Source organism: Rhynchophorus ferrugineus, unplaced genomic scaffold, assembly GCF_030347505.1.
Source record: "Rhynchophorus ferrugineus isolate W39M unplaced genomic scaffold, kcgeb_rfMv2 rfM8, whole genome shotgun sequence".
NCBI classification, from domain to species: domain Eukaryota; kingdom Metazoa; phylum Arthropoda; class Insecta; order Coleoptera; family Curculionidae; genus Rhynchophorus; species Rhynchophorus ferrugineus.
Genome location: NW_027472587.1, coordinates 6,561,530 through 6,574,738, shown reverse-complemented (window position 1 = coordinate 6,574,738; position 13,209 = coordinate 6,561,530). Strand labels below are relative to the sequence as shown.

General features: G+C 31.3%; 1 protein-coding gene across 3 annotated transcripts in view; it reads left to right on the top strand.

The window, feature by feature from the left end:
* LOC143200929 (uncharacterized) overlaps positions 1-11,567 on the top strand; it is a 64,401-nt gene extending 52,834 nt beyond the window's left edge. The window contains exons 3-4 of one of the 3 annotated variants that reach the window (XR_013006850.1): positions 1,332-2,143; positions 2,580-3,455. Coding sequence is in view for 1 of the 3 variants with exons in the window: in XM_076411724.1 (XP_076267839.1) it covers positions 1,332-1,572; positions 11,213-11,326 (355 nt within the window). In the remaining 2 variants the exon portion in view is untranslated. Of the gene's footprint in view, positions 1-1,331; positions 2,158-2,579; positions 3,456-11,212 lie in introns of those variants that run through there. The other 2 variants (XR_013006849.1, XM_076411724.1) reach the window with 2 other exon arrangements.
* The last annotated feature ends 1,642 nt before the right edge of the window (positions 11,568-13,209 follow it).

Sequence of the window (13,209 nt, the reverse complement as noted above, 5' to 3'; positions counted from 1 at the left end):
ATTCTAATTATGTGGGGCAATTAGAAGCAATGAAAGCGGTTATTCGCGTGTCATGGGACGCGTTTTCGTCTTCGTTTGCCGGCGATTATTCATTTTAATGTATGTTAAGTGTGTCAGATGGAAGAATAAAAGGATGTTAATGCTTATATCAATCATATATAACAATTGCATACTTAGAAAAAATTATCAGCAAAATACATAAACGTAAATCAAAACCAGTCACCACGCGACAATCGACCAAGTTCGCAGAGTAACAGCGGTTCTTGAAAAGGCATTCGAAGAAAGGAAATACTGCCCTGCAATATTCCTGGACATCTCACAAGCCTTTGATCGGCATTAATCTACAAAATGAGCAAATTTCTAGCGCCGATTTACCATAGACCGCTGGAATTATATCTTTTGAAAAGAAAATTTAGAGTTTCGCATGAAGGGACATTCTCAACACTTAAACCTCTTTCGGTTGGAATTCCGCAGGGTAGAGTTTTGGAATCACTATATCTGTTATATACTGCTGATATCTCAACAACATTTGCCGACGACACAAGTATCATGGCAAAAGATGTATCTCTGTCTGTAGTCTGTTTCTCAAGGCTGTAGAAAAAGTGCAAGTAGCGGTCAACAAGATCTACAAATGGACCAGAGACTGGAAAATTCAACTTAATAGCTCCAAATCAGTCCATGTTAATTTTGCGTTACGGCGAAATGACAAAAACCTAATTATATAACATGACGAATGTCCGAATACATCTCGACGGTAGGTTAAATTGGAAATATCATGTTAGACAAAAAGCAGAGCAAATTAGACTCAAAATCAAACCACTGTACTGGTTAGTTAGAAGATACTCTCAACTTGATCTAAAATCATCGAGATTGGTTTATCAGTCGATCATAAGGCAATTTGGAACTTTTATGTGGGGCAAATATGGGATTGCACTAAAACCAACTAGTAATCCAACGCACACAAAACAAATTTCTACGATTAATTACCAATGCTTATCGCTATGTAACCAACGAAAAGCTACGTGATGACCTCGAAATCAAATGGATACACGAATGAAAACATGAAATAAAGTTGCTAAATCACAACAACGTGGAAGCCATACAGCTACTGGACAACACGCAGGAATCAAAAGATTGAAGTAAACCAAACCACACGAACTTCTTTAGTGTATAAGTGTATTCTTAATTTTTCTCTTTCTTTTCGTACTCGCCGTGCTTGTATATTAATACAAGCACAACAGAACAGTAGTAATAAATTAATTTGTAAATTAAGATAGTACCAAGCATATCTATTGTAAGATATAATTAATAAAAAAATGTTTTTGTTTCAGGGCCGTGTTTAAATACGAGGGTCCGAAAATCGTCACCTCCGCTACTGGCACCGACTTCGATCAGTTCCGAAACCAGTTTGGAGACGAAGACCGCGCGTTCGGCTATCTCAGGGTGCAGACCGGTGACGAGATGTCTAAACGCGCCAAGTTTCTGCTGATTACGTGGGTGGGGCCCAGCGTTAGCGTTCTGAAGCGAGCCAAGATGTCCACCGACAAAGCCCTGATCAAGGGTGTTGTATCCGTAAGTTAGACCTATCAGTGTTTATGTTTTCGCCTTGTAATCATTCCACAATTAAAAATATTTGTTTTTGAATAATATGAGGTGTGTAATCCACATAACAACTTTTATTTAGTAAAGTTATGACCATTGGAACATTCTAAAAACAAGAAAATTCAATAGTGATTAAAACTTTGATCCTTTGAGACAAAGGAAAATTCAGTCTCGGTTGTTCAAAAATTAGATAGAGAAAACATATTTTCCAGCGTTTCCTTCCCACGACTTTCTTTCGAAAATTATGTGGTTTTAAAAAAGAAATTAATTACTGCCCCCTTAGGCAATGTCTACTGAATACAGCAATTGGAATGTGATGTTTCTACAATAGTATGTTCAATCATCATTATCATGTACTTCTAAAAACGATTCTTGTGTGTCAACTTCAGATTTCATCAAATCAAGGAAAGGAAATAAAAGATCTTATTACGATATAAGAAATGGAAAAGTAATGATTTAAAATACGTTGAAATTTATATAGAAAATAGAAATAAACTAAATAGGAAAAACAAATTAAAAAAGATCAATTGCACCTTAATTAGTACACAACTATCAGTATCTATATACAAAGTTTTGATTTAACTTTGGGTGTTTTACAGTATGGTACTGCTGGGTCAAAACATTTCATGAAAAAAGACATGAGTATTAATAGTTGTATATCGATATAAACTACAATTATTACCCAATCCAAAAATGCCGTTTGACAGGACTCTTGCCTCAAAAAATTTTATTTTTCCACCGTAGAATTCAAATTCTGTCAGAAATGACAATAATAGAGGCTAACAACGGAAGTACTTATATTTTTATTTAACATTAAAAGCATTTATTGAGAAAGATCGATATAATACATGTTATATATCAAAATATTTTCTGCAATTATTTCCCATCTTTCTGACAACATAGCAATATTGTGTCGAAGAAAACGACGTTAGTTTGGCAGCAATCCCATTTCGCACTTCTCGAGCATTTTGAACCAGCAGTACGATGCTTTATCGATCTGAACAAGTGGTAATCAAAAGGCGCTATATCTGGCGAGTACGCTGGATGCGGTAAAACTTCCCATTCGAACTTCAACAATGCATTCTTAATAACTCAATTCAACTTTGCGTCGGTTGTTCGCCCATTACTAGCCTATTCTGCGACAGCATGTCAATTAATTTGTTTAGTTTACGTTGGTAAACGTCTACAGTATAGTTTCCTTTCGTTGACACCAGCTGATTACACCGTATGCACAGCAAGGCTTTATGGCTATGGATACTCTACCTAGGTGTCGATGTAGAGGGCTCTCCTGGAATAACCCGTGGCTTTTTGCGCATGGGATTGTCGTCACAAGCAATAAATATCGCGATATTGAAATGGCAATGAAAACAGTCGATAATCAAAAAAGTTGCGATTGAAAATACGATTAAAAGAACGATTCGACTGGTTTTTTCAATTCGTGATGTTAGACGAAGATGTACGAACCCTTTCCTGTATAAATTGTGAAAGAGAGAAAAGGGCGGAGATAATTGCTTGGAGCAGTTAATATTATATGTGCTTATTTTTACCAATCGCAGTATAAGCGAAACGAATATGTACATATTCCTTCAAAAAACATTAAAAAAGAAAAGGAAAAAAAATAATTACTAAATACTATTTACAAGCAATTAATAATTTCATTTTAAACGAAGTAGAATTACTTTTATATTTCAATGTTCTGTGGATCTGGAAAAAGGAATGAAATTTTTCTATGGAATGGAATAATACCATACAAATGTATCGTATTTTAATATGTTAATTGATATTTTTGAATAATATACTATATTAAATATAGACAATATAATAGAACTTAAACAAAACCAAAAAATTAAAAATGTACAATAACCATACATACTAAAGAAAAAATCAAACATATCATAGAATAAAAAACTAATTCATAAAATAATTAAAATGACCGCGTATAACTACTAGAGCTTTTTTAAATAAAGTAAATGCTTTATTTATTATTGAAATTTTTCAAATAATCGAAATATTACCTATTATTGCCATAAAAACAGTCAAAAGTATTTTACTATTTGTCATTCACAATTTTAATCTTTTTACCATATTACATTAACAATCTTGAAAAATATCGTTCCAAAATACTGCTATGTTAATATATAATATATTGTTATTTACAAGCAACTACCAAAAAAATCATAAAACTATATATATTACATATAAATCTATGTAAACATAAATTGAGTACATTTTTGTCAAGGTCGCGGCTAGGACGACAAAGACAGAATGTTAAAAATCAGTTGAATGAAACTAGTAGAACCAAAAAAATAGTAACTAAAAGTACACAACTGAAACAGTCGATAGTAAATAGTAACAAAATCAGTCGGACCGAAAACAGTCGACTGAAACAGTAGCTGGTAAAAAGTAGTAAAATTAGTCGAACCAAAAATAGCGACTGAAACAGTCGAGAGTAAAAAGTAGTCAATTACTAAACAGTCGATAGTTCCCAACACTAGTTAAAACCTAAACCGACAATTGGGATATGTAAATTTGATCGTTAAGATTAGCGTCTGTGTACACCCAATAACTACAATTTACTAAATGAGAAACAGTTATTTTATGTAGGAAATAATCAAAACCATCGAATTTAACAGTTGAAGATTGTTTAAATGTTAATTACATTGATACACATTACATTTACATATTAACTAATTGATATCACTGCTCAAAATACCTGCAATATATAATTGGTATATAAAAACTTAAATGGTTACCAATCTGCAATTGCTGCTTCATGAATGCTATAAATATCTGGATCTAATAATCATAGTGGTCTGAGGGACTTGATAAAATATTTTTCAAATTTAAATTTGCTCTAAAGAATCGGGACCAGTGAAAGTAATCAATTCATAACAATATGAATTACTGCCATTATGTTGTAAAAACAGTTTTCCAGATAGGCAAAAAGTTTTAAAGAAACAAAAAATATGTGGTACTCATAGACATTTGCCAGTACTTTTAGGTTATGTTAACGTCCAATCAGATGTCCAATCTTCGATATAATATTAGTATATATTATTAAATATAGTATATTATTATAGTATACTATTAATTCGATTATTACTCGAGGAATTCACTAGTGTGTCCTACACACTAGTGAATGTAAGTGTAAGACGCACTATTTTATCTTCCTTTAAATACAGTTCATGTCTTCCGATCTCCGATAAATAACAATAACAATATCAGATTATTTATAGGTTTTCCCTCGTAAATTACATTTTTCAGTTTAAATAACAGCAAAAAAAAGATTACTTACTTACCTATTGATTATGATAAATCCAGTGAATACACCTTTATAAAATGACTTAGTTAGTATTAGTTAGTGTTCCACTCTAATAATCCACTACTAATTCATATAATCACCAAAACCAAACCAAACCTCTGCTGAAAATCATATAAATTAAAGAAATGGAAAGCTGAAAATTTACCACATACATCATGTAATTCAGGCAGTTATTCATGTGAATCTTATGTATTTTTGTCTTTATTTAATATTTTAGTAATAAATCAGATCAGTTGTCGTAACTAAATCCTCAACATTGCAGGATAAAAAAATGTTTTCCCCAATAGTAATTGGGATGTATTCTCGGATACCTTTAATAATAATGTGATAATCTTGGAAACCATGTTAAACCACATAAAGCTTCATTAGGAAAAGAAGATTATACAAATATAAGAAAACTTTGTTGAATTGACGTGATACCAAAAACGTAGATTACTTTTTCACGCATTTAATATATTTGATATTTATCGAATTCCTTGTGATATATACCAAATAATGGTAATTATCCTGTAAAACATTCGAGACAATCAAGATATGACACAATTCGAAACATATCCAGACGTATATTAAAAAAATTATAATTAATCCATTTTTAAATTCGATTATTAATCGAGGAATTCACTAGTGTAAGACGCACTATTTTATCTTCCTTTAAATACAGTTCACGTCGTAATAACAATCTCTGAGAGATAACACAATAACAATATCAGATTATTTATAGGTCATCCCTCGTAAATTACATTTTTCAGTTTAAATAACAGCAAAAAATCGCCGTCATTACAATAAGTTTATTGTATGCATATGCACCGTATCAACCTTGCATATGCCCCTCCGTTATCCTTATTTAGATAAACAAAAGACATAAACAATCGCTTTCTTTGGACGAAAGTCCATTATTATTCTTGGTCAACTTGCGTGTTTGTCTTGTCTCGTCCGATAATAAAATCTATCTGACTAAGGAAACATTTTAATTCATATCAGCGGTCAATTTTTTACACGACCACGATTTAGTTTTATATTTTTAACGTTTACAACGTTACAGATATTGCATAGAATTGTCTGTTGAAAGCGTAGACACTGATATTGTATTTTAAAAAATACATTTGTGGGACAGGAAACTGTTTAACCGACGACTAGTTTTATCTTAAAATGTCACTTATCGTTAACAGAAGGCCCGATTGACGTTTTAAAATGTAAGGTTTAACTTGTCTGTTGCCAAGTTCTTTAAACCACTTGATCCAGTAAAGACCAAAATGGTCTGCCTACTGTTTCTGATAAAGCTTATCTATGAAACGGACTCATTTACAGCACTCCCGTCTGGTCTAGTTAATACTTTATAGGGGCTGCTCGATATATTCCGAAACATTATTAATGAATCTGTTAGGTAGAATTTCCAAGAATGTGTAAATATGCGGTAGGTTTAGACATATTTTATGTGATATCGAATACAACTGTAAAATGTTTATTATGGATGTTCTAACTGTTAAAATCTTATGGATTCAAACAGACTGTAAACGGAGCTATATAACATATCTATATGTAAATTCCATTTCACATATTTATCGATACATTTGTGAGAATTAACAAATAAATGGGATTTTATTTGCAGCATATGTAGAGATGTGAAATTTTTATTTTAATACTTTTCCTACACTACTGACTTTGAACTGACTACAACTTTGAATTTCAAATAAGATTATACGGTTGGATATTTTACGTATAGTTTTAGTTCGTGTTTTTTAACACCTGTTTAGGTTGAGTGAATAATTTCTAATTTTTCCTTTCCTATAATTGCATATTTATATAATTATGTCATTTTGGTTTGGCGAACAATTAAACACTAATCAATGATATATAGCTTGTCGAATAAAACAGCCGATTCACGTTATATATGACGTCGAATATATTGCCAATTGCAGTTTGTAAAAAAATCGTAAATCATAAAATTAAAAAAGTAAAATTCGATTTGTATTAAATTAATTAGGATTAGTGGGCTATGTTGCCAAATGTCTGCAAAATTCTTCAAAGCTTTAATAATAATAATTAGAGATTATAAACCGGCAAACGTTGTAAACCACAAGTTAAATTTGATGTGGTTGTCTTATTGGATTTTATGGCCTTTTTTATCGAACACCTTTTGCCACTTTTCTGATAAAACTGCAATTCCATCACTGTAGACCTGAGTGAAAAACTTGAAAAAAGCGATTGTCGCAAGCTTCTTTTGACGCAGTTTTACAACATTAAGAGTAGTGCAAGGACCGGAACTTGGTAATCGGAAGAGATAAGATTCAGGCTATATGGTTGATCCACCAATATTCCCCAACAAATCTTTTACAAATCTTAATCACTAACGAACGAACCACTAAAGATATGTGTGGTTTACCATTGCCATGATAGAAGACAAGGATTTTTCCTACCTTTTCTATTAATCAGTTCTTGTCCTTTTTTAATCGAACTAATGATTTTAGCACGTTAGAGCACCTTATGATAATTTTCTTTCCCACCAAACATTAAGCATAACCTTCCTTGGTATCACTAGGCACTTCGAAACCACTTCTACGACGATCCTTTTGAACGTATGCGATCCAATTTTCATTGCCCATAATAACACACTTTTAATATCCAGTCTTATGTAAAGGGTTCAAAACTATTGTATGATCGATGTTTCGTTCCGTAGTGATATGATAGAATATGTGGGTCAGACTTTTTTAACATGGAACTTTTCGGGACGAAAACTAAACCAATTCTGACACTGGCATCACCATGAGCACCAAATAATTTTCGGTGATCCATTTCGCTGCAAGGTATGGACAAAATAAAATAGACACATGACGTATACAAAATATTTATTAATTAATAATATGTTGAGACACCTTTAAGGAGACGTCGAGACTTTTAAAATAGCTGCATTTCTTTGAGGAATAGATTCGTAGAGTGCCTGAATAGTTTCAAACGGAATGTCGTTCCTTTCTAATAACAAAACATTCGCCAATTGCTTTAAATTTGCCTGAGTCCTTTTGGTCATATGTATGGGCGCGTTATCATTTTGGGATAGTGCTTGACAGTAATATGCTAGTCATAGTAAGAACTTCAGCATCTGATATCCATTCACAGTAATCCGGCCAGTGATTTGAATGAGGTTCTCCATACATAAACCCGGTCATTTGTAGGAGACAATGTGATGATGATGATGATTCACCCGACGATACCACATTCTTTCATCAAATGTTCAGACTTTATGATTATTGTTCCACTTCTTCGTATTGTTTTTGTCGAAGCAGTATTATTCACGAGTTTTGAGGTCTTGAGGTTTTTGATTTTAATCGCACTCCTTTTTAATGATCGTCAGTATTTGTCAGTTAACTTTATGTTAGGTTTCGCATACTATTTCCTCTTCACCGTGGTAACCGTGGATACTGTCACTCCTTAAATAATTCAATTATTGAAGTTTGAGAGAAACAGATTGCCAACATGCAACAAGATATACTATATCGCATGGTGTCCATATTATTTTATCTATCCCCTGTATCTTTAACGACCAAATATTTGTTTTACATCAAAGAGCGATGCGTCGACTAATAGAAAAGCGTTGAAACGTCATCAGCTCCTTGGTCGTCATCAAAATCCTATTCGAGATAGATATGTCATACCCAGAAATTTCGAAGCTTTCTTTACTATAAACCGCATTAATAAACCTTTCGAGTATCCATGTGAAATTGATTTGTCTATTTAACCCAGTTATCTTATATTTAATTTTATTAATCAGTCTAATTTCATCTTTATAACTTTTACATTATATTTGTTTAATGTTGTACTATGACGTTATATTATTACCATATACATCATGTAATCCAGATTCATGTGAATCTTATGTATATTTGTCTTTATCTAATATTTTAGTAATGAATCAAGTCAATTGTCGTAACTAAATCCTCAACATTGTAAAACAAAAAATTGTTTGTCTCAATAGTAATTGGGATGTATTCTTGGATAGTTTTAATACTAGTATGATAATGTTGGAAACCATGTTAAACCACATAAACCTTAATCAAGAAAAGAAGACTATACAAATATAAGAAGACTTTGTTCAATAAACATTATACTAAAGACATAGATTACTTTTTCACGCAGTTAATATATTTGGTATATATACAATTCCTTTTAATATATACAAAATAATAGTAATTACCCTGTAAAACATTCGAGACAATCAAGATATGACACAATTCGAAAAATATCCAGACGTATATTAAAAAAAATTATTATAAACATTTGTGCTCGATAAATTGTTATAACCCTTGTGAGATCATCATGAAATTTACAACGATTCTTTGAATAATGAAGTTTTCAGGCGATACCGTCAGCTGTTCGAACAAAACAATTCTAAACGCGATTTTTTTCTGGTATGTTTGAAAACCATCTGTTTTTGAAACAATAACAAACCTCGCAGATGACGATGATTTAAGAGAATAGGAAAAGCAATATGTCCTACTTCTTTTTATAATCGACCTAGTCTGATTAAAATAAATAACCGACAATGTATTAGGTGTACAAATAAGTCTCTTGTGTTCAACAATAGAGGACGCCACCAAATATGACATCACATACATTTTTATTTCCTTCTAGTCAAGTTTTGAGTCCAGTCGGGTCATTTGCTTAATTTTACGTCTTTAATTTGAAAAAATATACAGGTGAGACCATCATTTGTGTATAGAAGTACATGGTAATGCGGAATAAATGGAAACAAGTTGTCACAAGAGGCTTCAAAAATTTAAGGACTGTGATTTTGGCGTCGAAGGCAATAAACATAGTGAGAGGGCAAATGTGAATGAAGACGCGGAATTGGAAGTTCAAATCGAACTAAATCAGCATGGAATAACGCTTTAAAGTAAAACTAATACGATTGCATCAAGTATTGAATACTAAAAATGCGATCAAGTGACTGTAACTTGAGAACATTCAGTCACCTTTTACAAAATCCGTGAAAATCTGCATGAAAATTCTTAAATGGAATGTCATACTTCACTCGCCAATATTCAAATATCGCTTATTTTAGTCGATGTATCATGGCCGGCTCGAACAGCATCCAAGTTATTTTTCGACCTGGAAATCCATATACTGCCAAAACGATTTGAAAGAGTTACAATTGAATATATCATTCACTTCAAATATACAAATATTAAACAAAGTGCGTTTTATGTGAGGAAAACGTTATTTCACCACAAATGTAACAACAGTTGTTGATATAATTGAACTGTTATAACATTTATTCAATGTTGATACATTTCCGTAGCATAACTAACAAACAAAAAACTAACAAAAAATATATTTTGGTGAGAAAATATGAAATTCACAATCACAACATTAATATTATGTTATCACTTTGAGATTATTTGTATTTTGACAGTCAACAGGTGCACCGATATCGAAAAATTAATTTTCCACAATCTGAAAATGTAGAATATAACAAAAATAAATTAAGTATATATAAAACTAGAGCTATTTGGTACTTCTCATGGTAACTTGAAATACGCAGATGAAAATACATGGGAATAAGACATTTTTGAGTTTGAAACATTTTCATATTTGGGCACTTTAATACTTTGAATAAAATGCACTGTACCAGTTTAAAGTTACAAAAAATATTTGTACACCCAGTATGTAAGCTTAGAACATTTTCGAACCCTATGAAGTCTTTAATAATTATTATTATATTTAATGTACTAAAATGTTAGTTGATAGCAGTATGCTCCTATTTAAATTTATTAATTAAGAATATTATCAAAAGGAATAATGACAGGTCAATTTAAAAGTCCCCTGCCTGCCATAGTAAAACACATTTTTTTGGCAAAATCAGTTTTTTTTTATTCAACAGATTCCCTTCAAGGGTGATACTTAAAATTCCTTTTTATCCATTTTTTTCACTATAACAAAAGTTACTTCACTCAAAATCATAAACTAATGATCCGACAGCTGTCAAATTTATACACGCATCTTTTGAGGGTTAGGGGTAACTAAAAAGATATGAATTTAATTCTAGTTGCGCCATCTATGTGTCATGCCGGCGACTTTTCAATTGACCTGTTAATATAATGAATAATAATAACACAATTACTGTGTTACATTAATTATGTCATTATTATTCATTATATTATTATTCGTTCATTATAATGTTTTTAATTAATTTAAAAATATTTCTATAACATTAATAAAAGTACTGCTAACATTGAACCCATACTGAAACTAAAGTAAATTAATCATGAAACTAATGTTTATTTCCCTTTTCAGAATTTTGCTGTGGAACTTCAGACCGAGAACATTGCCGATGTTAACCTTGAAAATTTCGAGAACGAATTGGCAAAAGCAGGTGGTGCCCACTACGGCACAGGCATCAGGAGCTAAACTGAAGGAGAATAAAGAGAAAAAACGTGCATCTGCTGCACTATAAATATTCAATAACAATCAATGTATAAGACCAATTTTGTATATACGATTTTAACTTTCGTGTGATTCACACTATTGCTGTAAACTTTTAATTAAGATTATATTTTATTTTACTTACGACTTACTATTATTTAAATATATATATTATATTCATAACGTTGTATTTTCAAATATGAATTATAATAAATTATAAAATGACTACAGGAGTGCTTTTACTGATTCCTATACAGATATCTGCTTCTATTCTGGTGGCTTTTCATTTTAAAATGGCATTTATTGGAAAGAATTAGTATAGCATATGTTAATAAAAATAATTTCCATCATTTTTACAATTTTTTCCCATCTTGGAGTTACCCTGTCGAAAGAACGATATTGGCCTGGCAACGAACCAATCCAATTTTGCCATTGCTACAGAAATTCGAAAAAATTTGCCAGTCATACCGTGCTGCATAGATCTGAATAAGTGGTAATCAGAAGATGATATGTCTGGTGAATTCGGAAAGTGCGAAGTAAATTCTAGTTCGAGGTACAACAGAATATATCCTTCATAACTCTGGCTGTTTGGTCAAGCATTTTTTGATCCTCCAGGCCGTTCTTTGTTAATGACATCAAAATCATTTCATTACAATCAATTTTAAATCATTGAGACCAAAACCGATAATTGGGATATGATGAAGCAGCATCACTATAAGGTTTTAGAAGTGTTTGATCGGATTCGGCAGAAGATTTCTTCAAATTCAACAACAAAAGTAATGAATTAGCATCCGTATACATTAAATAACTCAATAATACTAAATGGAAAACTGTTACTTTATGTAGAACCATGTCAAAATCATCGAATTTAACAATTAGGTTGTTTAAATTTTTACATTGATTCACATACATAGCACCTTCACCAATATATACCGATCATTTAAACTTATATAAGAATATTCGCTATTGTTAGTTTCTGTTTTACAATAACCATAAATCGCAAGAGTAACTTTACAAAAGTTTTCAGAAGATGGATTATAATGTAGAAGAAATGTTGGAGTCTTAAATATTTGCGAGGTTATATATAGCACATAATTTAATACTCCCTTTCACAAAATTTTTGTAAAACTGTTTTATCCCAATATAATTATAGTATTGCCTACGTAGAAAAGATATCCAATCCAATCTCTCAAAGTTCATCTCTTACTGACTTATAAAAATTTGTCTACAGATGATTTATTGCAAAGATGCTTGTTGCAGTAATGTTGCCAATGTACAAATAACACACGGAAAATGGTATACAGTATAGAAAACACAAGAAAATATAAATCATATTAATCTGAATCAACACAAAACTTAAAAAGCAAATAGTCAGTGCCGTTTTTAAAGACATCAAATTACATACATTAACATGAATACATGACAAAATGGCATTTGTTTAAATATTTACTCTTCCTGAATAAAAACCTAAATGTTATATAAATGAAATTTAACAAATACTTTATGATTTAGACACAACTATAGTAAAAGATGGTACAATAACATTTTACTCAACCGAAAACCATCAGAAATAGGAAAATTCTGTCAGCTGTTTCGATTATCACCTGTCCCCATATAAACTCCCCAAATGAAAATGAAAAATGTCTACTTTGTAGAACCAAATATGTTCTCATAATTAATTATAAAAATTCCAGTATGGGCAATATTTTGGATATAGAAAAGCCGTAAGCACGATGGCAAAATACCATTTTGAAATTACATTGAAATAGATTTAAAATATATTGTGGGTTATTTCAACATTGCATATGAGACTTCGATATAATATCTAAATAAAAATAAGAGTTTAAAGATTGAATCCACTATTAAAA